Below are 26,943 nucleotides of genomic sequence, written 5' to 3' on the forward strand. Positions count from 1 at the left end.
AGGTGGGGACCCCAGACCTCTCTGCTCCCCGACGGGCCCCTTGCTGTGGAGGAGGAAGCCAGAGTGATTTATTATTATTATTATTATTTTATTTTTTAAATATATTCTCTGTTCATTAACGACATTGCATTAATGTGTGGGTGATTGGAGAGATGTTGGGGGGTGGTTGGGGGGGCAGTGGGTCTGGCGGCGTGAGGTCCCCTCACTCACATCCCTCCAAGCCTGGGCCCAGGTTGGGGGGACACTGACGCTGCCCTGGGGCCTGCACGGGGTGGGGGGATTGTGTACTGGAGGCATTTGCAGCCAACAGAGCTTTTCCAAATCCCCGCTGGGATGGGCAGCCTGAGCAGCGGGGGTGTCTCTGGAAGCAGAGTGGGGGACCCCCCCAGCTGTGGCAGGGGAGAGGCCTGTCCAGTGCATCTTGTGTTCAAAAAAGGGCCAGGGGCTCGGGGCAGGACAGCGAGAAGCAGGGAGGCTGCTCCAGGGCCAGGCGTGCAGAGGAGAAGGTTCTAGGACCCGCAGAGGGCAAGGGGGTCAGGGGTGGGGGTTGGCTGAAGCAGGGCCCAGGAGAGTGAATGGGCCATGCAGGTGTGTGGAGGAGCCGGGCTGGTACCTCAGGGAGTGTTGGGTGGCCCAGGCCCACTGACTCTGGCTAAGGGGCTGTTTAACTGCGGGGTCCTGTCTCTGACGGGCCAGTGCCAGACACTTCAGAGAGAGAACAGAACAGGCCAAATACCAAGTGATCCATCGCCTGTCACCTGGTCCCAGCCTCTGGCAGTCGGAGGTTTAGGGACACCCAGAGCAGGGGGTCACATCCCTGAACAGCCACTGATGGACGTATCCTCCATGACCTTATCTCATTCTTTTTTGAACACAGTTATACTTTTGGCCTTTACAACATCCCCTGGCGATGAGTTCCACGGATTGACTGTGTGAGCTGTGTGAAGAAGTATTTCCGTGTGTGTTTTAAACCCGCTGCCTGTTAATTTCTTTGGGTGACCCCTGGTTCTTATGTGAAGGGGTAAATAACACTTCCCTAGTCACTGTCTCCAGCCCAGCCATGATTTTATAGACCGCTAGCATATCCCCCAGCCGCCCTTCGTTGGCTCTTCTCCAAACTGAGCAGTCCTGGTCTCTTTATTCTCTCCTCACATGGAAGCTGTTCCAACCCCCTAAGCATTTTTGTTGCCCTTCTCTGTACATTTTGCAAGTCTAGTATGATTTTTGGAGAGGAGGAAAGCAGGCCTGCAGGCCATATTCAAGGTGTGGGTGTCCCATGGATTGATATGGTGACATTGTGCTCTGTGGTACTAGCTGTAGCCCTCTCCACCTTGTGAGCTTTTCTGCCTGCCCTGTACACGCAGTGGATGTTTTCAGAGAACTATCCACCATGACTCCAGGATCTCGTCCTTGAGCGGTAACAGCTAACTGAGACCCCATCCGTTTGTAGGTGCAGCTGGGATTGTGTTTTCCAATGTCCATCAGTTTGCATTTATCAACATTGAATTTCATCTGCCGTTTGGTTGCCTGTTGCCCAGTTCTGGGAGCTCTTCCCTGTCAGCTTTGGACGGCACTATTGTGAGTCATTTAGTATTGTCTGCAAACGTTGCCACCTCCCTATTTACCCCTTTTTCCAGATCACTTGGAACAGGCCTGGTCCCAGTGCAGAGCCGTGGGGACCCTGCTGTTTCTCTCTCTCTCTCCAGAAGAATGGGGACAGATCCTGGGCCTGATCCAGCTGGCGTCTGCGCTCCCTCGCCCCCCACCCCAGGCCACTGCACTAGGTTCTGCCCTTTGTCATCTGCATATCTACAGCTGCTGCTTCACCCATGTCCCTGGAACTGGAACCCGGAGCGCTCCCTGCCCTTTGCAGCACCCCTGGCCTGGCTGCCTCAGCAGTGGTCCCCACGGCTGGGCTTGGCAGCAGGAGGCCCGTGGTCCCTGCCTGCCACGCACACACGTGGCCAGAAGCTCCTTGGCCCAGACAATCCTGGTGACTGCTCCTGCTCACTGGATGTTTTCTTGCCATTAATTTCAGCCTGTTGCTCCGTACTTTACCCCCGCTCCCGCCTCTGCTCCCTGCAGACCCTTCTGACTCTTAGCCTGACCCTGCTGTGCAAAGCTCTGTGCTGAGGAGGCCCCAAAGAAAAGTCACCAAGACTCCCGCTCCCCCCCACAGCCCGTCAGGGATCCACAGAACTGGTGCTATGGCCTGGTGGCCAGGAGCCTCCATTCAGTGAGGCAGCCCCGGCCCCCCGGGGTCCCACTCTTCCTCCAGCGAAGCCCCGTGCTGCCTTCACACTCCTGCCTGGAAGCTGCAGAATAACCCTGGGGTCAGAGGGGGAATTTTCTGTAAATATTTTATATGAAGACTGAGTGTGCCTCAGTTTCCCCCACATGCTGCATTGTCAGCTAGAGGGGGCGGGAAAGAGCTGTTTGCTCGCTGGGGAGGCCTAGTGATGCAGGTGGGGCTGGCGCTGGCTGTCTGGGGCCTGTACCCCCCGTCACTGGAGGGCCCATGGAGCCAATCACCAGGACGTTGGCCACCCGCCAACCCCCGTCCAGGGCTGGCCCCCGTCGGCTGGAAACCCCCGGGTTTGATCCTGGGGAACGCAGGAGCGAGGAGGGGGCAGGAGGCCCCGGGCCCTCGAACAAAGCGGCTGCAGGGGGACAGTGCGGGGGCCTGGGGGTCACGGCTTGGCTGGGCTGCGGGGGCTGGGCCGGGCTGTGACTTTCCTCCCTGGTGCTGCCAAGGTGCCAGCGCTGGCTAGGCGCCCGGTGGGAACGCCCGAGCCCTGGTGAACGCATGAGCCCTGGTGAACGCCCGAGCCCTGGTGAGTGCCTGAGCCCTGGTGAATGCACGAGTCCTGGTGAGTGCCCGAGTCCTGGTGAACGCACGAGCCCTGGTGAGCTAAAGGTGCCGGGGTGCGCGGACCCCTCTTCTCCCTCTGCGCCCAGGCTGGACCGGGCCTGGCCCACTCCCCACCCCCGGGGGGGCCCTGGGGGGGGCGCTGCCCCCCAGCACCGGCTGGCTGCCCTGGGGAGGGGCCCGGGCCCGCGAGGGTGAGCGGGGCAAGGCGGGCTGCGAGCTGCGGGGCACGCTGGGCGCGAACGGACCCAGGCGTCCGGCGGCCGGGCCCCGCCAGCTGCAGGGCGTCCGCCGGGCCGGCAGGGGGCGGGGCGGCGCCGGGGCGGGGCGGGGCCGGGCGGCGGTGGCGGGAGCCGCGTAGCGGGGCCTGGGGGCCGAGCGCAGGTAGGGGGCGGGGCGTGACCTGGCCCTGCCCCTCGGGACCCCCGCGCCCCGCCCCCCCGGAACCCCCGCGGCCCCCCCGCGCCCTGCCCCCCCGCAACCCCCCCGCGCCCCCGGAACTCCCGCGGCCCCCCCGCGCCCGGCAGGACCCGCCCCGCGGGTGCGGGGAGCCCCGGCAGCCTCCGCTCGCTCCCTCGGCGGGGCAGGTAGGGGCCGAGCCCGGGTCTGCGCGGCCGCGGGGCGCTGAGCGGCCAGGTGGGGGGCAGGCCGGGGGTGGGGGGGCAGGTGTGGGGCAGGCCGGTTGCAGGGGCTGTGGGGGGCGGGCTAGGTGCAGGGGGGGTAGATGGGGGGCAGGCCGGTTGTAGGGGATGTGGGGGGCAGGTGTGGGGCAGGCCGGGTGTGGGGGGACAGGTGTGGGGCAGGCCAGTTGTAGGGGATGTGGGGGGTAGGCCAGTTGTAGGGGATGTGGGGGGCAGGTGGGGGGCAGGCCGGGTGTGGGGGGACAGGTGTGGGGCAGGCCAGTTGTAGGGGATGTGGGGGGCAGGCTAGGTGCAGGGGGCGTGGGGGGCAGGCCAGTTGTAGGGGATGTGGGGGGCAGGCTAGGTGCAGGGGGGGTGGGGGGACAGGTGGGGGGCAGGCCGGGTGTGGGGGGACAGGTGTGGGGCAGGCCAGTTGCAGGGGATGTGGGGGGCAGGCTAGGTGCAGGGGGGGTGGGGGGACGGGTGGGGGGCAGGCTGGGGGTGGGGGGGCAGGTGTGGGGCAGGCCAGTTGCAGGGGATGTGGGGGGCAGGCTAGGTGCAGGGGGTGTGTGGGGGCAGGTGCGGGGCAGGCCAGGTGCAGGGGCTGTGGGGCAGGTGACTCGGTTATGCTGTTAGAAACCAGTTCCATGTTGGGGTTTCTGTAAAGACCAGCCCCCCCCCACATGCCATGATGCGGTGCCCCAAGGAGGGGCACCAAACTCATTGCCCCCCGCCGGTGGGTGCAGGTTCGCCCCAGGCAGGGCGGTGGGTGGGTCTGTGTCTCTGTGATCTCTCCACCCTGGCCTGGCAGCGGGGGCTGCCCCATTGCCTGGGTGAGAGCTGCCACCCCTGGGGCCTGGGGCCCCGTCCATCCAGCCAAGGGGCAGGTGCAGCCGGGCTTTTTGCCCCGAGCAGGGAGCTCTGTCCCTGTGGCCGGCTGAGCCCCTGCTCAGGGTGTGTTGGGGGGTTCCCAGGGGAGCTGGGCTGGGACGAGGGGTCTGGCTGGCAGCTTGGGATGGCCCCACCCACGCTGGTGCCAGGGCCTGGTCCCTGCAGCCCACCCCCTGGGTGGGTCCCCCCGCACAGGCGGGCTCTGAAGGGTTGGGGTGGTTTCCTGTGGCCGGGGAGGGGCCGCACTGGACCCGTCGTTGCTGTAAGCCGCCCCAGAGCCGTGCTGTTAGATGTACACGCGCCAGGACCACAGCCCTTCTCCGGTCTTGCTGCAGGGGCCCCCCCAAGAGGGCAGCATGGAAACGGGCCTTGAGCCGCCCGTGCTGGCTTTGGGGTGCCGCCCCACCCCTCCGCAGGGAGCTCTCGGCTTCCTCATTCTGAGTTCTGCTTTGGCTGGCAGCTGCCTCCTGGTTGCAATTGCGGACAAGAATGGAAAGTCCCACTCTCCCTGCCTGGCCTGCAGGGAGGCTGGCAGCCCCTGCCCGCAGCCCCTGCCCGCGGCAGACGGGATCTGGCGGGTCCCTCCGGAGCAGCGAGGAGGTGGTGGTGTAACGTGCTGGCCGAGCAAAGGTGTCTGTGCGTCTGCAGACAGGTACAGCCCTGGCCAGGGGGGCGAGCTCCCCGCTGGCCCCGAGGGGCCGCCCGCTCAGGGGACGGGGAGGCGTGCTGTCCGTGGTCCGGGGGCTAGTTAGCGACGGCTGTGGTGTCCTGGCTCCCAGCCCCCCTTGCTCTGACTGCTACACCTGCTCTTCTCCCAGAGCAAGAAACAGAACCCAAGGGACAGTGGGGTTAAAGGCACCTGCTGCTGTCCTTGACCCCTGGGCTCCCCTAGCTGTGGGGCAGGGTGTCCCCGAAGCGGCAGGTGCCAGGCAGGCTGGGTAGTGGCGCGCTCAGGGCCGGGGGGCTGAGCTGTCTGGAACAGGGAGGATTGAGCATTATTTAGGCAGCGCTGGCAGCAGATCAGAGGTAAATACGTCTGTGCAGCTCCCAGCACTGCGGGAGGCCTCCGGGCTGTCCCCACGCAGCCCTCAGCCTGTCTGGCGAGTCTGCCCCGGGGCTGTGCCCAGGCTCCAGGCAGCCTCGGTTAGCACCACCTCTCATGCCCCAGGCAGGCCTGGCCTTTGCTGTCCCCTGGGGTGGGGCTGGGGTGGGTGCAGGGTCCTGCTAGGGAGGCCTGGGGGCCGAGCGAGGCAGGTCAGCAGGGCCCCTCCTGTGGGGCTCGGTGGGAAGCCCTAGGTCTGTGCCAGAGTGTAGCGAGTGGGGGGCTCCCCACTGAGCCCCCGAGTCGAGATGACCTGCCAGGCTGGCTGGATGGTGGGGGGGATGGAGGTTGAGCCACGAGCTGTGGGGGTAGATTTTGGAGGGGCAGCAGGGGCAGTTTCTCCGTGGCCTGCATTAGGTTACAGGAAGCTAAATTAAGAGCCGCCTGAATCTCTTCCTGCTGCAGCATGAGCGATCACATGGGCTGGGGCTAAATATAGGGCGGGTGGTAGCTTGGCAGTGCCTGTCACTGAGGGGCCAGAGCAGAGCAGGCCAGTCCATGACATGCAGCACTAGGGGCGTGGGAGGTCTCGGGGGACAGTGTAACACCCCCCTGCCCCGCTGCATGGGCGAGCAGCTTATATGATCTTTTCGGGGGGCAGCTGTTTCCCCCTCACTCACCCTGTGCCCTAAACCCAGGACGGGCTGGGGGAGCTGCTCAGGGCGGAGGGGTGGGATCTAGACCAGCAGCAGGGTACCCTGGTGTGGGCTGGGGGCAGCTGTGCCCCAGAGAGGGAGATGGGGGGCAAGAGCCTCTGGGGAAGTTGGAACAGGTGATGTGCTCCCCACCCTGGAGCAGCATCTCTTCCCTTGTGCCATGCCGGGCCCGAGGGGCACTTTCGTGGCCCTTTGCTGGTGAGCCCTGACATGCCCCCGGCTCCTCTCCAGGTCGCCCCTGGTGTAGGGGGGTCCCCTTTGGGTCCCATGCCTCCCTCGCCATGGTAACCCTGCTGCAGGAGCTGGGTTGGTTTAGCTTTTCGCCTGTGCCGTGTCAGGGGGCTGCCTAGTCTGCCAGCTGTGAGCCTGCCCCCCGACAGGAGCTGGCGGCCGCAGTGCCAGGGCACCCGTTACAGGGAGAGAATGAAGTATTGTGAGCAGGGAACTGGCTCCCACTGGCCTGATGTGACCCTGCTGGGGGCATGCGGAGCAGCTGGGGGACCCGGCTAGTCGGGGGCTGTGCCAGGGTTTGGTTTGATTCACCCAAAGGACCCTGCATCCAGGATCCCAGGAATTGCCAGAGCGAATCTGGCCAGAGGCCCAGCCTGCCAGGTTTCCCCCCTGCCCTGCCAGGGGCTGCTACCAGCTGCCACATGGATGGGACAGGAGTCCCTGGTTTGGGGTACCCTCCCCGGGAAGGGTGTTTTCCCCTGTGCAGGCCTCAAGCCCTCAGAAACTGCTCTCCGCTGAGTGCCCTCCCACTCCACCTAAGAGCCTTTCCTGAACCCTGCCCAGCTCTGGGCCTAGCTGGGACCTTGTGGCAGGGAGTTCCGCTGGCTGCTGGTGTGTGGTGTGAAAGGGGGCTTCCCTCTCTGGGTTGTAAGTGTGTGCGTTCCGGTGCTGCTCCATGAGGCTCCCCTCCCCGGACGGTCCTGTCCGTTCCCAGACGGGAACCAGCGTTGGGTGCAGTGACCAGAGGTGGGCGCCCCATCGATTTGGAACACAGCGTGACCCGGGCTTCTCGGTTCTCTTCCATCTCCGTCTGTAACCCCCCATCACGCCCCCCCGCCCGGTCGTGCACCTGCATCGGCCATGACTAACCCCGTTCGCCATGTGCCAGAAGCAGAAACGTGCCCTGGTGCCTTCAGCCTCTTCCTTCCCCTTTCGGGTCTTTCCCTGGGAACATCCTTCCTGCCTCTGAGAGTCTGTGACTTTCTCCCTGCCGGGGTGTGTGTGTGTGTGGGTCACTTGGGGGCCCAGCAGCTGGCCGGGGCGGGGCTCTTGAGCAGGAAGCCTGCATCAGGAGAAGGGGGAAGGGAGAAGGGAGCCTGGGGCTGCCACCAGGCCCTGGGCAGAGCCCTGTCTGGAGTCCTGGAAGCCCCTGAGAAACCAGGAGTGCTGTGGGGATCCCGGGGCAGGAGGGATCACCCCCCAAAAACCTCACGGGTCCCCCTGATGTTCCAGCGGGTCACTTGATGTCAGAGCCGGCCTGGGCCTGAGCCGGAAACAGGAAGCTGCCTCCCTTCCTCCTGGCACTTTCGCTCTGTCAGCTCAGCCCCGAGGGCTCAGTGGGTCGCGCCTCCCAGGTACCCTGGGTTCTCAGACTCTGTGCCTAAATCAATCCAGCTTGGCCCCGGGGCAGCTGCTACCCAGCCCCTCCCTGTCCCATATCCCCCCAAACAGCCCCCTCTTCTGCCTTCCCTGCCCCAAACCGCCCGCCCCCCCTTTCCTGCCCATAGCCCCCCAAACAGCCCTGCCCCCATGCTCCCTGTGATGCCGCCCCAGCGCGTCCCCTTCTTCCCCCGGGGAGGGAGCAGGAGCAGCTGCCCCATTGGCTGCTGGCAGCCTTGTTTCCATGATGTCACCATACGGCGTGTTCTGTCCTGGATCCTGTGGCTCCTATTGGCCACGCTGGGCCAGCCTCCGTGAGGTCACCTTGTGGGTCTGTTGTGGGCGCCGTCCCCCCCAGCCTCCACCCCTCCCACATGGCGCCGTCCCCCCCAGCCTCCACCCCTCCCGCATGGCGCCGTCCCCCCCAGCCTCCACCCCTCCCCCTTGACGCCGTCCCCCCCCTGGCCTCCGCCCCTCCTCCGTGGCACCGTCCCCCCCCCGGCCTCCGCCCCTCCCCTGTGGCACCGTCCCCCCCCGCCTCCGCCCCTCCTCCTTGGCCCCACGCCTCTGGCGCTGTCCCTCACCCCTCGGCCTGCCATCCTGGCCCTGCCCTCCTCCCCGCTGATGCCCTCCTGCTCCCTCCCCAGATGCCGTGAACCCCGCCGCCATGGCGGAGGAGAAGCCACCGCAGCTCGTGGACTATTTTGTGGTGGCCGGCTTGACCGACTCCTCCAAGGCCTTGGAAGAGGAGAGCCAGCAGCCCCGGCCGGCCCGGCCCAGCGAGCCCATCACCGACGTGGCCGTGGTCATCCGCTCGCAGGGCGAGGACGTGCCCCAGGGCTTCACCTGCATCGAGAACAGCACGTCCGGCCACCCTGCGGACCTGAATGCCAGCCTCCTCAGCAGCCCCCAGACATACCTCTGCTACAAGCGGGGCCGCGGCAAGCCGCCCCTCATCGAGCTGGGGTGGGCATGGGGGCCTTGCTCAGCCCATCTCTGGGAGTCCCGTCCCCTCCCCAGGGCTGGGCAGGGCTCCTCCCCCTCCCCCTGGACTAGCCCCCCCCCCTCTGCTGGGCTGGGCCCTTGCCTTTCCCCTCCCCAGGGCTCCTCCCCCTACTCCCTGGACTGGACCCCTCCTCTGCCCCCTCCTGCTGGGCAGGGCTCCTCCCCCTCCACCTGAACTGGACCCCTCCTGCTGGGCTGGGCCCTTCCCCTCCCCAGGGTTGGGCAGGGCTCCTTCCCCTTCCCCTCCCCCTGGGCTGGGTAAACCGCTCTGGGGGTGGGATGCCCCACCCCCACAGCAGTGCCTGCTTAGCCCCATCCATCCCCGGCAGGGTGCACTGTGAGGGGAAGGACCGCCTGAAGCCGGGCTACGAGATCATCCGCACGACGCCCTACAGCCGCTCTGCCAACCTCAGCTCGGGCGCTGCCAGCCACCAGCGCACCTTCCTCACCTACCGCCGGGCCGCTGAGTCCCAGGGCCACAACACCCTGGGCATCACCGACATCTGCCTGGTCGTGCCCAGCAAGGGGGAGAACACGCCTCACACCTTCTGCCGGGTCGACAGGAACCTCAACGCTGGCATGGTGGGTCCTGGCGGCCCCTGGCTCTGGGCAGGGTGTGAAGGCAGCTGGGCCAGTGCCGGGCAGGGGGGCAGGGCAGAGCTGTGCTGGGTTCTTTGACCTGGTGCCAGCTGTCCCTCCCGGGAGGAGGAGGGGCGGGTCCCTCTGCCCTGTGCCGCAGCCCCACTGACCCTGCTCTGCTCTCTCCTCGCAGTGGGGCCCGGCTGTGTTCCTGTGCTACAAGATGGCCATGTCCAAAGCCAACACCCTGGTCTACGAAGCAGGTAGAGCCCCCGCTTCCTCCCGAGCCTGGGGGGAGGGGAGATGCTGTGCCCCGAGCCTGTGGGGAGGGGAGACCTGGCCCCCCGCTTCCTCCCGAGCCTGGGGGGAGGGGAGATGCTGTGCCCCGAGCCTGTGGGGAGGGGAGACCTGGCCCCCGCTTCCTCCCAAGCCTGGGGGGAGGGGAGATGCTGTGCCCCGAGCCTGTGGGGAGGGGAGACCTGGCCTCCGCTGCCTCCCGAGCCTGGGGGGAGGGGAGATGCTGTGCCCCGAGCCTGTGGGGAGGGGAGACCTGGCTCCCGCTTCCTCACGAGCCTCGGGGGAGGGGAGATGCTGTGCCCCAGCCTGGGGGTAGGGGAGACCTGGCCCTAGCTGCCCCCTGAGCCAGGGGAGAGGGGGGAAGCTGTGCCCCAGCCTGGGGGTAGGGGAGACCTGGCCCCCACCAGCGACATGCAGTGGGGACCTGATGGCCCCAGGTATGGGGTGGGCAGGAGCCATGCCAGCAGTGCTGGTGCCTGGCAGTCCTGCCCCTGCTGTCCCAGCGCTGGGCCCCTCCAGCTCTGCCAGCCCCCTCACTCCTGACCCACAGCCCCTGCTAGCCCGGACCCCCTGGTTCTCCTAGCGCTCTGCGTGGCGTGCGTCTCTCTCCAGGTCTCTTGAGCCGCTACCCTGAGCAGGACAGTGAGTCATTCCCGCTGCCCGACTCAGTGCCCGTCTTCTGCCTGCCCATGGGGGCCACCATCGAGAGCTGGCCCGTCAACACCAAGTACCAGCTGCCTGTCTTCTCCACCTTTGTGCTGACTGGGGCGTCAGGGGACAAGGTAGGAGGGTCTGGAGGGGGAGAGATGGTATTAAGGGAGGGGGCCTGGGCCATTCCAGTGGGTTGGAGTCTCTGGGGACCTGGAACGGGGTGAACAGCCCAGAATCGGGGTCCTGCCTGGCTCCAAGGCAGAAGCCGCAGGCTCACTGTGTGGAGGCGCCTCCTGCTGGTAGGTGAGCGAAGGTGCTGCTTACCCTGCCCCGACCTCCCCTCCTCCCCCCATGGCCCGGGACCCCCTGCCCTGTGGTCCCCTCCCCTCAAGACCGGGACCCCCTGCCCTGTCGTCCCCTCCCCCCATGACCGGGACCCCCTGCCCTGTCGTCCCCTCCCCCCATGACCGGGACCCCCTGCCCTGTCGTCCCTTCCCCCCATGACCGGGACCCCCTGCCCTGTCGTCTCCTCCCCCATCGTCCCTTCCCCCCATGACCGGGACCCCCTGCCCTGTCATCCCCTCCCCCCATGACCGGGACCCCCTGCCCTGTCGTCCCCTCCCCCCATGACCGGGACCCCCTGTCACGGAGTCCCTGAGCGATGCTCTGGAACTGCTCCCCATGAAGCCAGTCAGGACTCTGGGGCAGTCGCCTTTCTGTGAGCAGCCTGTCTTCAGGACACGCAGCTCACACAGCTTCCACCTTCCTGGGTCTGACCTCGGAGCATTCAGCATCCTCTGCCCCTCCGTGCGCTTCCCCCAGCGAGTCCGCCCAGGCGGGCTCCTGGGGAAGCCAGAGGGTCCTGCACCCCAACTTCGCAGTCAGACGTGACTCTCAGCCAGCCAGTAACACAGAAGGTTTATTAGATGACAGGAACATGGTCTAAAACAGAGCTTGCAGGTGCAGAGAACGGGACCCCTCAGCTGGGTCCATTTTGGGGGGCAGTGAGCCAGACAACCACGTCTGCACTTCACTCCATGTCCCAGCCAGCCCCAAACTGAAAAACCCCCTCCAGCCCCTCCTCCTCTGGGCTTTGTTCCTTTCCCGGGCCAGGTGGTCACCTGATTCCTTTGTTCTCCAACCCTTCAGCTCTCACCTTGCAGGGGGGGAAGGGCCCAGGCCATCAGTTGCCAGGAAACAGGGTGTCGGCCATTCTCTGTGTCCAGATCCCTGCACACACCTGCCCTCTAGGGCTCTGCAATGATCATACACCCTTACCCCACCACCTAGATACTTAAGAACTGCATAGGGGAAACTGAGGCACCCCCACACTATTCAGAGGAAACATTAAGAACAGGCCCACTTCGTCACACCCCCTGCCCTGTCGTCCCTTCCCCCCATGACCGGGACCCCCTGCCCTGTCGTCTCCTCCCCCATCGTCCCTTCCCCCCATGACCGGGACCCCCTGCCCTGTCGTCCCTTCCCCCCATGACCGGGACCCCCTGCCCTGTCGTCCCTTCCCCCCGTGACCGGGACCCCCTGCCCTGTCGTCTCCTCCCCGCCGTGACCGGGACCCTCTGCCCTGTCGTCCCCTCCCCCCGTGACCGGGACCCCCTGCCCTGTCGTCTCCTCCCCCATCGTCTCCTCCCCCCCCGTGACCGGGACCCCCTGTCCCGTCGTCTCCTCCCCCCGTGACCGGGACCCCCTGTCCCATCGTCTCCTCCCCCCATCGTCTCCTCCCCCCCCGTGACCGGGACCCCCTGTCCCGTCGTCTCCTCCCCCCATGGCCAGCCCCACCCCTGCCCTGTCCTCTCCCCCCATACCTGGGGCCTCCTCCCCATTGTCGTCCCCCCATGACCGGGCCTCCTGCTCCATTGTCTCCCACCCCTGCCCCCCAGTGGTGCTGGAACACTTTTTACAGTGTGGGTGCTGAAAGCCAGTCGGCCCACTCGTGCCCCCTTACTCCTGTCCGTGCCCCCCGCCCCCCAGTCCCCGGAGCTGGGGCCGGGAGCAGGGCCATGGCTCTGGGACAGGGCCGGGAACACAGACAGAGGTCAGGGGCAAAGGCTGGGACCCTGTGTGTGGGGCTGGAAGAAGAGTCCCTGGGGCTGGGCCGGCAGCAGCGGGGACCCCGTGTGCAGACTCCAGGTGTGGGGCCCGGAGCAGAGCCTGGGTGGCGGGCGGGACCCCCACAAAAATTGGAGGTGCTGCAGCACCCCCGCCCCCTAGTTCCCACGCCTATGGCCCCCCTCAGTGACTGGGCCCCCCTGTCAGGTGTATGGCGCTGCCATCCAGTTCCATGAGGCCTACCCGCGGGAGCGGCTGTCGGAGAAGCAAAGCCTGCGGCTGGGCCTGCTCAGCGTGGTCGACCGGCGCCCCATCACCAGCAAGTCGGTGCAGACTCGCCGCAGCATCTGCGTCCTGTCGCACTGGCCCCTCTTCGACGTCTTCCGCAAGTTCCTCATGTTCATCTATCGCTACTCCATCTCGGGGCCCCACGTGCTGCCCCTGGAGACGTGAGCGCCGGGGGGCCTGGGGCGATGGGGGGAGGGGGAGACCTGGGGGGAAGGGGCTGGGGGCGATGGGGGGTGGAGACCCCAGGGTGGATCTGTAGGGAATGGATGGGGGGTAGGAGGAAAGTCCCCCACAGTGAGAGGGGCTAGGGAGCCCCCACCTCCCTCTCTGACGGGCTCTTCTCCCCCCAGGCACATCTCCCACTTCATGCACAACGTCCCCTTCCCGTCTCCGCAGCGACCGCGCATCCTAGTGCAGGTGAGTGGCCCCTGCCCTGGGCAGATGCTCTTCTGCTGGGGCTGCTAGCCCTGCCCTGGAGTCAAGGCGTCCCCGGGCGATTCTCTGGAACTGCTCCCTACGAAGCCAGTCAGGACTCAGGTGAAGCCTCCTCTCCGGGAGCAGCCTGTCCCCAGGGCAAGAAGCTCACCCGGCTTCCACCTTCCTGGGCCTGACCTCGGAGCCTTCAGCCTCCTCTGCCCCTCCGTGCACTTCCCACAGCCAGTCCGCCCAGGCGGGGTCCTGGGGAAGCCAGGGGGTCCTGCCCCCCAACTCCGCAGTGAGACGTGACTCTCAGCTAGCCAGTAAAACAGAAGGTTTATTAGACAACACGAACATGGTCTAAAACAGAGCTTGTAGGTACAGAGAACAGGACCCCTCAATCAGGTCCACCCTGGGGGCAGGGAGGCTAGACCCCAGTTCTGGGCTTCCCTCCATTTCCCCAGCCAGCCCTAAACTGAAAACTCTCCAGCCCCTCCTCTGGCCTTTGTCTCTCTCCCGGGCCAGGAGGCCACCTGATCTCTTTGTTCTCCAACCCTTCAGCTGGCACCTTTGCAGAGGAGGGGCCCAGGCCATCAGGAGACAGGGTGTCGGCCATTCTCTGTGCAGACGCCATCACATTGGTCCTCTAGGGCTCGGCAACAGTCACACCCCCTGATCCCACCACCTAGAGACTTAAGAACTGCCTAGGGGAAACTGAGGCACCCACACAGTACTCAGAGAAAGCATAAAGAACATTCCCGCTTCGTCACACCTGGCCCTGGCCCTGGCCCTTCTTTTCTCCACGCTGGCCACTCTGCTCACATTTGGCCTTCAGCTGATGTTTTGGGTCAGTGATTCCCAGCCCATGTCTATGAAAGCCCGAGGCTCCTGTGAGCCCCCCAAATCCCTGCCCCAGGGCTGTCCCTCACCCTGCCCCGCACTCACACCCATCCCTGCCCCCTGGGCTGCCCCCTGCTTGCCCCCATCCCTGCCCCCTGGGCTGCCCCTCGCTCCTCCCCATCCTTGCCCTGGGGTTTCCCCCTGCCCTCACATACCACCCCCCTTCCCTGCTCCCTGGGCTGTCCCCTGCCCCGGGGCTGCCCCATGTCTGCCCAGGTTGAGAAAACCGACCATGCCGTCAATCTCGTCTCCCTCCAGATGTCTCCCTACGATAACCTGCTGCTGTGCCAGCCTGTGTCCTCCCCGCTGCCGCTCAGGTACAGCCCCCGGGGGGTGGTCGGGGCAGCCTGGGGGGTGCTCATGCCTTGGGGGGAGGATTAGGGGCTCAGGATCCCTTTGGTGATTTGGGGGGGACGGGCAGTGCCCGCTCTGGCCGTGGCTGTGTTGTGGGTGGGGGAGAGGGGGTTCTGTGTTGTCTGGATGCTGCATCCTCTCCCCCCTCTGCCCCACAGCGGAGCCAGCTTCCTGACCCTGCTGCAGAACCTGGGCCCCGAGAACGCCGTCACGCTGCTGCTGGCCGTGCTGACCGAGCAGAAGCTGCTGATCCACTCGCTGCGGCCCGATGTGCTGACCAGCGTGAGCGAGGCGCTCGTCTCCGTGAGTCTGGCCCTGGGGTGGGGAGGGCAGTGGGCCCGCCCCCTGGGCTCGCTGACTCCTCTCTCCCTGCCCCGCCCCAGATGATCTTCCCGCTGCGTTGGCAGTGCCCCTACATCCCGCTGTGCCCGCTGACGCTGGCAGACGTGCTGTGCGCCCCCGTGCCCTTCATCGTCGGCATCCACTCCAGCTACTTCGACCTGCACGACCCGCCCCGCGACGTCATCTGTGTCGACCTCGACACCAACACCATCTTCCTGTGAGCTCCCCTGGGCCCGGTCCCCGCCCCAGCCATCGCTCCGGGAGAGCGGGCCCCGGGCGTCCGTATTCCTGGGCATGTCCCCAGGGGGAACCCCGGTGTCCTGCCTGGCCCTTGGGCGGCCCTCCCCTAACGCGACCCTCGCAGCTCCGTGCGACGTGGCGTCCGCCCCCTCTCCAGCCCAGGAGTGGCTGCGTCCCGGTGCTGGGCCGGGGAGGGTGAGCGGGGGGCCGGGGCAGCCCAGTAGGAGGCGCTAACGGTGAGGGCAGCCCGGCTTTGTTCTTGTCTCGTCTCCCCTGCCAGGAGTGAGGAGAGGAAGCTGCTGTCGCCCCGCTCACTGCCCCGCCGGCCCTGCAAGGTGCTGCTGGCTGCGCTGCGTGCCCACTTCCAGCAGCTGGATGAGAGTGAGTGGGGAGCTGGGGGGGTTGGCGGGGCGTCTGGGGGGGCCGTGCTAACCCCCTGCTCCCCCCAGTGTACAACAAGCCGGTGGAGGAGGCGTCACTGGAGTTCCTGCTCACCGACTACGACCTGGTGTACGGGCGGCGCAAGCAGCTGGAGCTGGAGATCCAGGCCTCCTTCCTGCGCTTCATGGCCTGCGTGCTGAAGGGGTACCGCTCTTTCCTGCTGCCCATCACCCAGGCGCCCTGCGACACCACCCACGACTCCAGCAGCCTCTTCTTCCTGCAGGGTGAGGGGGGCACACCTGGGGGGGATGGGGGGCGGGGGCTGAGCTCCCATGTGACCCCCCTCCCCCATCCCCCCCAGGTTTCCTCAAATCCCGGGACCGCGCCTACCACAAGTTCTACGGGCAGCTGCTGCGCACGCAGCTCTTCACGCAGTTCATCCAGGAGTGCTCCTTCGTCAGCGACCGGCACGCCTGCCTGGAGTTCTTCGACACCTGCGTCGAGAAGGTGACGCCCCGCCCCGAGCGGCGCTTGCCCCTGACACCCCTGTGACGAAGTGGGACTGTTCTTAATGTTTCCTCTGAATAGTGTGGGGGTGCCTCAGTTTCCCCTAGGCAGTTCTTAAGTATCTAGGGGGTGGAGTAAGGGTGTATGATCATTGCAGAGCCCTAGAGGGCAGGTGTGTGCAGGGGTCTGGACACAGAGAATGGCCGACACCCTGTTTCCTGGCAACTGATGGCCTGGGCCCTTCCCCCCCTGCAAGGTGAGAGCTGAAGGGTTGGAGAACAAAGGAATCAGGTGACCACCTGGCCCGGGAAAGGAACAAAGCCCAGAGGAGGAGGGGCTGGAGGGGGTTTTCAGTTTGGGGCTGGCTGGGACATGGACTGAAGTGCAGACGTGGTTGTCTGGCTCACTGCCCCCCAAAATGGACCCAGCTGAGGGGTCCCGTTCTCTGCACCTGCAAGCTTTGTGTTAGACCATGTTCCTGTCGTCTAATAAACCTTCTGTTTTACTGGCTGGCTGAGAGTCACGTCTGACTGCGAAGTTGGGGTGCAGGACCCTCTGGCTTCCCCAGGAGCCCCGCCTGAGCGGACTCGCTGTGGGAAGCGCACGGAGGGGCAGAGGATGCTGAATGCTCCGAGGTCAGACCCAGGAAGGTGGAAGCTGAGTGAGCTGCGTGTCCTGAAGACAGGCTGCTCACAGAAAGGCGACTGCCCCAGAGTCCTGACTGGCTTCATGGGGAGCAGTTCCAGAGCATCGCCCAGGGACTCCGTGACAACCCCAGCAATGCCCCGCCCCTAGCAACACTTGCCCCTGACGCCCCCAACACCCTGCTCCTGGCACCCCAGCAACACCCTGCCTCTGACCCTCCTAATTCCCTGCTCCTGGTCCTACTGGCCCACCCTTAGCAACACCCTGTCACAGTCCCCGGGCGATGCTCTGGAACTGCTCCCTACAAATCCAGGCAGGACTCGGGTGAAGTCTCCTCTCTGGGAGCAGCCTGTCCCCAGGGAAAGCAGCTCACACAGCTTCCACCTTCCTGGGTCTGACCTCGGAGCCTTCAGCCTCCTCTGCCCCGCAGCGAGTCTGCCCAGGCGAGGTCCTGGGGAAGCCAGAGGGTCCTGCCCCCCAACTCCGCAGTCAGACGTGACTCTCAGCCAGCCAGTAACACAGAAGGTTTATTAGACGACAGGGACATGGTCTAACACAGAGTTTGCAGGTCCAGAGAACAGGACCCCTCAGCCAGGTCCATTTTGGGGGGCAGTGAGCCAGACAACCACGTCTGCACTTCACTCCTCATCTCCAGCCAGCCCCAAACTGAAACTCCACCCAGCCCCCCCTCCTCTGGGCTTTGTCCCTTTCCCGGGCCAGGAGGCCACCTGATTCCTTTGTTCTCCAGCCCTTTAGCTCTCACCTTGCAGGGGAGGAAGGGCCAGGCCATCAGTTGCCAGGAGACAACATCCCACCCCTAGCAATGCCCCCCCCCGGCTCTTAGCAACATGCTGCCCCTGACATGCCTAACAATGCCCCGCCCCTGCCCCCTGGTGCCCCTAACTCCCCCTCCCTCCACCCTGATGACACCCCACCCCTCTCTGGCGCCCCCTGCAGTGCCTCACCCCTCCACCCAAGGGCTGTCCCTGCAACTTGCTCAGCCACAGATCCTGCTCACCCCCACCCCCAGACCCCATCCCGTGGGGCTCGGGGGCCTGGACCAGGCCACTCCTGTGACTGAACTGGGCGGGGGCTGAGGCAGCTCCCGGATCACGGCCAGTGTTGGGGCGGGGGGGCAGACCAAGGCGGCCCTGTTCTGGGGCAGGGAGCTCCCAGCCGGGGGGTGTTCTGGGGGACATGCTGGCCCGTCCCGAGCCGCACTCCCCTCCCCAGGTGCAGGTGGATTTGGAGAAGGCCGAGGACGCGCCCCTGATGGAGCTGGACGACTCACACGGCAGTGAGCACACAGTCTTCATCATGCCCCCCGAAGAGCCCCTGGGCCCCGATGGCGCCGAGCTGCCCGCGCTCTACTGGTGAGACCCCCCCCCAGCGACCCGGTCCCCCCCATATCTCTAGCCGCTCCCTGACGCCCCCTCTCCTCCCCCACAGCTATGACAGCTTCCCCGTGCTGCGGTCCGAGCTCTTCGAGCGCTCCCAGGACCAGCTGGCGGCTCTGCTGTGCCAGCCCAAGAGCAGCGCCCCCAGCAGCCCCGCACCGCGCAGGACCAAGCAGGTGACGGCCCAGGCTCACTAGTGCAGCGAGTGGGCTGGGCTCAGCCCTCCCTGCAGGGAACACCGGGAACGAGCACTGGGAACCAGCCCCTGGGGGGGTGGCCTGTCCTTGGGGGAGCTGCGGGGGGGGTTGCCAGGTGCTGGGTGGGTGGCGGAGGCCTGTCCTGGGTGGAGCTGGGTGGGGCCTGACCTAGGCAGAACTGATGGGGTGCCAGCCCCTGGAGGCGGTGGGGAGGCCTGTCCTGGGCAGAGCTGGCCCCCCTGACCCGGCTGTCCCCCCCAGGAGATGAAGGTGGCGCAGCGGGTGGCACAGAAGTACTCGTCCATGCCCGACATGTGGGCGCGATGCCTCCTGGGGCACTGCTACGGGCTATGGTTCATCTACCTGCCCACCTACGTGCGGGCTGCCCCCTCCAAGGTGCGGGCGCTGCAGACGGCCTACGAAGTGCTGAAGCAGATGGAGAGCAGGAAGGTGGTGCTGCCAGACGAGGTGCGGACCCCCCTGCCTCCCGTGCCCCTAGCACCAGCCCCCCGCGCCCTGCCCACGTGACCCAGCAGCGCCCACCTGGCTGACTGCACAGGGCGGCACCGGGTTCCCCCACCCCCCTCACGGTGCCCTGTGCTTCCTGCCCCCCAGGTCTGCTACCGCAGTCTCATGCAGCTGTGCGGGCAGTACGGCGAGCCGGTGCTCTCTGTCCGCGTCCTGCTCGAGATGAAACGGGCTGGCATCGTGCCCAACACCGTCACCTACGGCTACTACAACAAGGTATCAGCCTGGGGCGGGCGGGCGCCTGGGGCTGGGGCCAGGGCGGGCCCTGAGGGCTGAGGCGGGGAGTGATCCCTCTGGTGATGCTGTGCCCTGGGGGGCGAGAGCGTGGCCGTGTCTGCTGCTGGGGGGGGGAACATGGGGGGGCCCCCTCCCCCGATCTCCCAGGTAACCCGTGGCCCCGGGGGGCTCGTTCCCTTGCAGGCCGTGCTGGAGAGCAAGTGGCCCTCGGGCACCCAGGGCGGGCGGCTGCGCTGGGCCAAGCTGCGCAACGTGGTGTTGGGCACCGCCCAGTTCCGGCAGCCCCTGCGGCAGCGGCAGCTGGAGAGCGAGGCCCACGGCAGCACCCTGCCAGGTGTGTGGGGCATGTGGGGTGGGGCCGGCTGGGCCCATGGGGCGAGGCTAGGGGGGCCAGGCAGGGCAGCGGTGGGGCCGGCCAGGGTGGGGGTAGGGGGGCCGGGCCCCTGGGCAGGGGTGGGGCCGGCCAGGGTGGGGGTAGGGGGCTGGGCCCCTGGGCAGGGGTGGGGCCGGTAGGGGTAGGGGGGCCAGGCCCCTGGGCAGGGGTGGGGCCGGTAGGGGGGCCAGGCCCCTGGGCAGGGGTGGGGCTGGCCAGGGTGGGGGTAGGGGGCCGGGCCCCTGGGGCAGGGGTGTGGCCAGCAGCCCATGTTCTCGCTCCCTGGCTGTGCAGAGAACCAGGGCCCCCAGCCCCGCCCCAGCCTTCAGCGCCAGACCACGTGGGCTGGGCGCAGCCTGCGTGAGCCCTCGCTAGGCCGCCAGCTGGCGAAGAGCAACAGCGGCACCTTCCCCCGCAGCGAAACCTCCGCCGTGGAGACCGGCGTGGCCCAGAGTGAGTCGCAGCCTGGCGGGGTGGGGCAGGGAGCTCGCCGGGAGGGGGTGGGCAAGACGAAACCCGGGGGCAGGGCCCCTGCTCAGGCACTCCCGGGTAGGGGTGCGGGGGTCACCGGGCTTGGGGGATGTGCTGGGGTTCGGAGCTGTGAGGGACCCGGCTTCGCCCCCCACCCCCCGTAACCCTGTTTTTCCCCCCAGTGATCAAGGCCCTGGGGGTGCTGGAGCCTGGCAGCGACTCGTTCGTCGCCCTCCCCCCCGGGCTGCGCCAGCTCCTGGACGGGCCCGGCAGCTCGGAGGACGGGAGCCTGTCTGACCTCAGCTTCCAGACGGACGAGAGCGACCGGCCGGCCCTGGACAGCGCTGAGGTGCAGCTGAGCCTGGGGCCGGGCGCCCGGGGCTCCAAGCCGGGCCGGCGCGACGAGAACCAGAACAGCCTGGGGGGGACGCCGCGCCGGGGGCTGGCCGCCAAGCTGCAGCAGCTGCTATCCCCAGCCAAGCGCCCCTCCCTGCGCCACACCGCCAGCGTGGAGCAGCCCAGCACCCGGTGGGACGCCGGCTCCCTGCGCCGGGCCTCGGAGCAGACAGAGCCCCCGCCGCGCAAGAGCCCCGTGGAGAGCCTGCTGCACCCCCACGAGCGCCCCGACTCCACCGCCTCAGAGGTAGGGGCTGGGACGCGCCTCCCACTGCTCCTGGGTGGGGGTTGGACTGGGGGGACCCTCCCCCATAGCTGCTGGGCTAGGCCTGTGGGCAGGACCCCCCCACACCCTGCTCTGGGGCTGAGGGTGTTGCACTCCTGGAACTGGCAGGGACCTGGTGCCCCCGCGTGAGCTGCTGGGCTGGAGACCTTGGCATGGGTGGGAGCAGCATCAGCATCTCCTGCGGGGAGGTCTCACTGAGCTGGGGGGTCCCCTGGGGCTCACGTCTCCTCTCCCCCCAGAGCTCCGTCTCCCTGGGCAGCGAGTTTGACCTGTCGGACACGTCGCTTGGCAGCTTTAGCCTGCGCAAGTCGTCGGACCCGCTGCCCGAGGCCTTGGCCGGGCCGGAGCTGCCCCCTGTGGAGGTGAGGTCCCCCTGACCTGCCCTAGGCCTGGGCTGGAGAGATGAGCCCCCCCCCCCCGGACCTGCCTGAGGCCGTGCCTGCTGGGTGGGAGTCCCCTGGGGCGAGCTGGGGGTAGGGGTGGGCTGAGCCAAGTTCCCCCGCCCCCTGGGGTGAGCTGTGGGGTGGGGGTGGGGCTGAGCAGAGTTCCCCCCCCGGGGGCGAGCTGGGGGGTGGGGGTAGGGGTGGGGCTGAGCTGAGTCGTCCCCCCGGGGCGAGCTGCAGGGTGGGGGTGGGGCTGAGCGGAGTTCCTCCTCCCCCTCCCCCCCCCCCCCCCGTGAGCTGCGGGGAGGGGGTGGGGCTGAGCCAAGTCCCCTGTCCCCCCCTGGGACGAGCTGTGGGGTGGGGGTGGGGCTGAGCCGAGTACCCCCCAACCCGGGGCGAGCTGCGGGGTAGGCGTGGGGCTGGGGCTGAGTCCCGTCCCCCCGGGGCGGGCTGGGGCTGGGGCTGAGTCCCGTCCCCCCGGGGCGAGCTGCGGGGTGGGGCTGGGGCTGAGTCCCGTCCCCCCGGGGCGAGCTGCGGGGTGGGGCTGGGGCTGAGTCCCGTCCCCCCGGGGCGAGCTGCGGGGTGGGGCTGGGGCTGAGTCCCGTCCCCCCGGGGCGAGCTGCGGGGTGGGGCTGGGGCTGAGTCCCGTCCCCCCGGGGCGAGCTGCGGGGTGGGGCTGGGGCTGAGTCCCGTCCCCCCGGGGCGAGCTGCGGGGTGGGGCTGGGGCTGGGGCTGGGGCTGAGTCCCGTCCCCCCGGGGCGAGCTGCGGGGTGGGGCTGGGGCTGGGGCTGGGGCTGAGTCCCGTCTCCCCGGGGCGAGCTGCGGGGTGGGGCTGGGGCTGGGGCTGAGTCCCGTCCCCCCGGGGCGAGCTGCGGGGTGGGGCTGGGGCTGAGTCCCGTCCCCCCGGGGCGAGCTGCGGGGTGGGGCTGGGGCTGGGGCTGAGTCCCGTCCCCCCGGGGCGAGCTGCGGGGTGGGGCTGGGGCTGGGGCTGAGTCCCGTCTCCCCGGGGCGAGCTGCGGGGTGGGGCTGGGGCTGGGGCTGAGTCCCGTCCCCCCGGGGCGAGCTGCGGGGTGGGGCTGGGGCTGAGTCCCGTCCCCCCGGGGCGAGCTGCGGGGTGGGGCTGGGGCTGAGTCCCGTCCCCCCGGGGCAAGCTGCGGGGTGGGGCTGGGGCTGGGGCTGAGCCGAGTCCCCCCCGCAGATCCGGCTCTCCAGCTGCTCGCGGTGCCAGGCGTGCGGCTCCCTGGTGCACGACGAGGAGGTGATGGCCGGCTGGACGCCCGACGACTCCAACCTCAACACCAGCTGCCCCTTCTGCGCCCGCCCCTTCGTGCCCTTGCTCAGCATCGAGATCCAGGACTTCCAGCAGCCCCCCAGGTCAGACCCTGCCCTCGGCGGGAACCCCCTGCACCCCCCGCCCTCAAGGGGGTCCCCCTGTACCCTCCCTGTCCTTGTGGGGGACACCACTGCAGCCTCACACCTGTGGGGGACCCCATTGAGGTCCCCCCACCCTCAGGGGGACCCCCCTGCAGTCCCCCCCATTAGGAAACCGCCCTGCAGCTCTCCCATCCTTGGCGGGGGAGAACCCCACTGCCGTGCCATGCTCTGCCCTCTGAAGTCTGGGGCGTGGGGTGACTTGGGGGAGCGATGGGCGGGGAATCTCGGGGCGGGAGATGGCCTGGGGGGCGGGCTCACATCATTCAGGGGTCTGGAACCTGCCTTGTTCTGGGATCTCGCCGGGTGCGCCGTCGTCATGAGAACCGTCGGGTGGCGACCGCCCTTGGGCGGGGGCTGGCTGATGGGAAGGCTGTTAAGGAGCTGTGTCCCCCCAGGCGTGGGGGCTGGTGCCGAGCAGCCCAGCAGTAACCAGCTCCCTCCCTCCCCAGCCCCTCGGAGTCTCCCCAGAGCCGCGGGGAGCAGCCACCAGCTGCCCGAGGGCCGGTGCTCAGCGACCGCTCCCAGTGCCTGGCTCTGGACGAGGCCGAGCCGCAGCCAGGGGACCCCCCGTCGCTCTGCAACGGCTGCGTGGACTCCTCGGTACGGCCCCCCCCATTCCCCGCCCCATCAGTCCTGAGACCAGCCCCCTGCAGCTGAGCGAGGCTCCCCCCAGAGCCAGCCAGAAGGGGGCGCTGCGGGCACTGCCTTCAGAGCCCCACACTCCTGACTCCGCCAGGCACCTGGCTGCACTGCCCAAGGATTACCCGCCCCTGCCCGAGGGAGGGCTGGGACTGCGGGGCGGGCAGAGCTGGGCAGGGGGCTGGGAGAGGGGCGCGGGCACAGCTGGGCGGTGGGCCTTGGCCCAGCAGAGGGACGCGGGCTGAGCTGGGCGGGGGGCTGGGAGAGGGGCGCGGGCACAGCTGGGCGGTGGGCCTTGGCCCCGCAGAGTGGCGTGGGCTGAGCTGGGCGGGGGGCTGGGAGAGGGGCGCGGGCACAGCTGGGCGGTGGGCCTTGGCCCGGCAGAGGGGCGCGGGCTGAGCTGGGCGGGGGGCTGGGAGAGGGGCGCGGGCACAGCTGGGCGGGGGGCTGGGAGAGGGGCGCGGGCACAGCTGGGCGGGGGGCTGTGGCCCGGCAGAGGGGCGTGGGCAGAGCTGGGCGGGGGGCAGGCCGGTCAGTGGGCCCTGAGCGCAGCCCGTCTCCCTGCAGGGGCCCAGGGGCCCTGCCCCACGCTCGGAGCTCGTGACCTTCGCCTACCTGAGCCCCCTGGTGCTGCGCAAGGAGCTGGAGAGCCTGCTGGAGAACGAGGGCAGCGAGTTCCTGGCCCAGCCAGAGCTGGTGGACAGCCATCCCATAATATACTGGAACCTGGTCTGGTATTTCCAGCGCCTCGGCCTGCCCAGCAACCTGCTGCAGCTGGTGCTGGCCTCCCAGCACGTCAGGCCCACGCCCCAGGTACGGGGCCTGCGGGAGGGGGAGGGGCACCCGCCCCATGCACCAGCGAGCAGCCCGGGAGCTGGGGGGTCCCCCCCGGGTCCTGACCCGCACCCCCGCACGTCTCTCTTGCAGGTCCAGCCCCTGGAGGCCCCCCCGGTGTGCGTACGCCTGCTGTGGGATGTCCTGACCCCAGACCCCAACAGCTGCCCCCCCCTCTATGTGCTTTGGAGGATCCACAGTGAGAAGCTGGGGCGGGGGCACAGGGGTGGGGTGGGGGAGGGGTGCCGTGGGTCAGCACGGGGGGTTGGGGTGGTGTCCTTGGGGCTTGGGGCAGGGAACGGCCTGTGCAGTGACCCCCACTCTCTCCCCACAGGGAACAGTGCTGCCCGGCTGCAGTCCTGGCGCCATCCCAGCAGCCCCTTCTCGCTGGCGTTCTTGGAGGCCGTGCTGAGCCATGTGGGGCTGGGCGAGATGCATAAGGCCATCGCCCTCTTCCTGCAGACCCTGGCCGTGGAGCCCAGCCCCCCGCCCCTGCAGAGGTACCGCCCCTGGCTCCGCCCCCTGCCCCAGACCCCGCCCCCCACCCCTGCAGAGGTCCGCCCCCTGTCCCAGCTGCCCGCCCCTGAAGAGGTACCGCCCCTGGCTCCGCCCCCTGCAGAGATCCCACCCCTGGCTCTGCCCCCTGCCCCAGACCCCGCCCCCCCACAGAGGTCCCACCCCTGGCTCCGCCCCCTGTCCCAGACCCCGCCCCTGCAGAGGTACCGCCTCAGGTCTGCCCCCTGCCTCTGACTCCGCCAACTGGCCTGCAGAGGTACCACCCCTGGCTCCGCCCCCTGCTCCAGACCCCGCCCCCATCCCTGCAGAGGTCCCACCCCTGGCTCCGCCCCCTGCCCCAGACCCCGCCCCTGCAGAGGTACCACCTCAGGTCCGCCCCCTGCCTCTGACTCCGCCCCCTGGCCTGCAGAGGTCCCACCCCTGGCTCCGCCCCCTGCCCCAGACCCCACCCCCCACCCCTGCAGAGGTACCACCCCCTGCCCCTGGCTCCGTCCCCTGCAGAGGTACTGGCTGCTGCCGCTCTGCCCCCCTCTGCTCTCCCTCCCTCTGCTCTGTCTCCCCCACTCAGTGTCACTCTCTCCCCGTCCTCCTGTAGGAGCATTTACCGGGAGATCCTCTTCCTCATGCTGGCTGCACTGGGCAGGGACCACGTCAGCATTGGTATGGGGCTGGGGGGGCATTGGAAAGAACAGGGACTGAGAGGAGCCTGCGGCCGGGCCATTGGTGGGCGAGGGGAGGCATGGATATTGGGCCTGCCGGGCCCAGTGGTGGGGAGGAGGGGGGGGAGACTGGCCTGGCTGGGCAGGGCGCCCCATTTGGTCTGCATGGGTGTGGGGGAATACTGGGCCAGCCGGGCCCATTGGTCTGTGGGGGGGGGATATGGGTCCAGCTGGGCCCATTGGTCGGCGGGGGGGCGGATAGCAGGCCAGCCGGGCCCATTGGTCTGAGGAGTTGCAGGGGGGCACCACACTCGCTTGGCCTGTGGAGGGGCTGGGGGACCCGGGGTGCGCGGGTTGGCTGCAGGCTGGGCCCCGGCCCCTCAGTGCCTGATCCCCGTCTCCCCCGCAGCCGCCTTCGACAAGAAGTACAAAGCCGCCTACGCCAAGGTGGCCAGCAGCCTGGGCAAGGAGGAGGTGACACGGCGGCGGGCACAGCCACCCAGCTCCAAGGCCATCGACTGCCGCCGGAGCTTCGGCGCTACCCTGGAGTGCTAATGCCAGGCCGCCCGGGAGCCCAGGACCCCTCCCCCCAGGAAGGAATTTGGGGACCGAACTGGGTCTCACGGGGGGGGGGGAGGAGCGAGCAGCTCCACGGCAGGCGGGGGGCAGGGCATAGCTGATACCAAACCATGTGCCACCCCCACCTACCCCGGGGGTTCTTCCGGGAGCCGGGGGGCAGCACTTGGTGCCCGCTGAGCCGAGGCAGTCAGGTGGGACCTGGAGAGCCCCCTGCTGCCCCCGGCACTTCAGCCAGTCCTGCCCCTGGGGGCCGTAGCTCTACGCTGCCCCCCCCGCCCCGTGGGCTGGGAGGAGAAGCAGGGGCAGCTGCTGCCCAGCCATAGGGCAAAGAAGTGGGGGGCTGGTCGGGCAGGGCCGAGATCCTGCTCTGGGCATAGCCCAGCCCCTCCTGTGCCGACTGGACTGGGGTCTTTGATGGCCCTGCTGACGGCAGCTCTCAGCGGCTGCCCGTGCTGGAGAGATGGGAGGGGCCCCAGGAGCCACGGGTATGTCTGGGGGGTCGGCACTGCTCAGCCCGCCTGGTGGCTCCCCCCAGACCCCGGTGCTGTTTGGAGCCAGACACTGGTAGTGAACCGGCCCCGCGGACGGGTGAGCATCCGTCCAGCCCACGGCTCCTGCATCCCCAGAGCTCTCTCTGTTTTTGGACACTGTCTTTGGGGGGTCCCCCGGGGCACGGCCCCTCCTCCAGGGCAGTTGGTGGTTGGTTTTTTTTAACGTCAGTGTTAATATATTTTGTAATTTATTTATTCTCCCCGTGGCCACCGTTAGCTTGTGCTGTAACCGCTGTGCTGGTGAGCGAGTGCCATGCAAGCCGGGCCCCACGACCCCCCGCGTGCCCCCTGCTGGACACCCTGGGCTGCCGTGGGGCTGGGTCATTGTGCACTCCCCATCTCACTCACTCCTGCCCGGGAAGCTGTTTCTCTGCCCCCTGTGGCTGGGAAAGGGGCAGTAGGCACTGAGGGGGAGGGGACGCTGGGGGCTCCCCATACGCTGGTGCCTGTGCCCCCCTATCTCTGGGGTTCATACTGTGCAATATGGCGTCACTCCTCCCCGACCCCTTTGTTTCATTTGGGTTTTTGTTGGGTCTGTAAATAAAACCGCTTCAGTATTTTCTCTGCCTCGTGGTGTGGGGGTGTGTGTGTGTCTGGGGTTGCAAGGAGGCAGCCTCAGCCCCTCTCCCCCACGCATCTGTCTCTGCCCTGCCCCTCCCTTGGCTCTGGGTGGCCGAGAGGAGCCCCCATGGCCAAAGTGGGGTGTGGTGGCAAGGGGCAGCACGGGTCTGGGCTGGGCCCACCTGCTGCCAGGGCAGCAGAGCTGGGAGGCAGCCCCCTGCCTGCCCCCCCCCCCCACGTCTGATTGGCTGCCTTCCCCACTATCCTGCCTCCCTGGGCAGAGCAGCCAATCAGAGCGGCAGCTGGGGCTGAGCTGGGAGGAGTTTGGGGGAGCAGCAGGAGCCAGGCAGGGAGGGTGGAGGAGAGCCCCTGTTCGCACGGGGGATCCCGGGGGCTGCCGGGGGCGGGGAGCTGGGCGCTCCATGCCACAGACTGCGTGTGCAGATCCCAGCTGGGTCCTGCTGGTGCCTGCCTGGGGGA

At 68.0% G+C, this 26,943-nt stretch overlaps 1 protein-coding gene across 8 annotated transcripts; it reads left to right on the forward strand.

The window, feature by feature from the left end:
• The first annotated feature begins 3,213 nt into the window (after positions 1 to 3,213).
• Positions 3,214 to 26,469, forward strand: DENND4B (DENN domain containing 4B). 8 transcript variants are annotated; one of them, XM_048828203.2, is made up of 28 exons: positions 3,214 to 3,253; positions 8,397 to 8,715; positions 9,084 to 9,336; positions 9,527 to 9,596; positions 10,243 to 10,412; positions 12,556 to 12,797; positions 12,987 to 13,053; positions 14,212 to 14,270; positions 14,466 to 14,610; positions 14,691 to 14,866; positions 15,170 to 15,270; positions 15,339 to 15,554; positions 15,632 to 15,777; positions 17,656 to 17,795; positions 17,872 to 17,995; positions 18,278 to 18,484; positions 18,632 to 18,760; positions 18,965 to 19,115; positions 19,449 to 19,607; positions 19,808 to 20,268; positions 20,547 to 20,669; positions 21,889 to 22,064; positions 22,574 to 22,724; positions 23,331 to 23,576; positions 23,691 to 23,796; positions 23,932 to 24,097; positions 24,709 to 24,773; positions 25,182 to 26,469. In XM_048828203.2, exons 2-28 carry the CDS (start codon positions 8,417 to 8,419, stop codon positions 25,325 to 25,327), a joined length of 4,494 nt encoding a protein of 1,497 aa, XP_048684160.2. In that variant the 5' UTR covers positions 3,214 to 3,253; positions 8,397 to 8,416; the 3' UTR covers positions 25,328 to 26,469. The 8 variants fall into 8 exon arrangements, 7 of the variants coding, with proteins under 7 accessions (XP_048684160.2, XP_048684157.2, XP_074979165.1 ...); XM_048828200.2 differs by lacking the exon at positions 3,214 to 3,253 and adding an exon at positions 3,371 to 3,456; XM_075123064.1 differs by lacking the exon at positions 3,214 to 3,253 and adding an exon at positions 3,371 to 3,456 and having other exon boundaries at positions 22,574 to 22,720; positions 23,330 to 23,576.
• Positions 26,470 to 26,943: the final 474 nt, after the last annotated feature.

The sequence above is a fragment of the Caretta caretta genome, chromosome 24 (genome assembly GCF_965140235.1).
Source record: "Caretta caretta isolate rCarCar2 chromosome 24, rCarCar1.hap1, whole genome shotgun sequence".
NCBI classification, from domain to species: Eukaryota; Metazoa; Chordata; order Testudines; family Cheloniidae; genus Caretta; species Caretta caretta.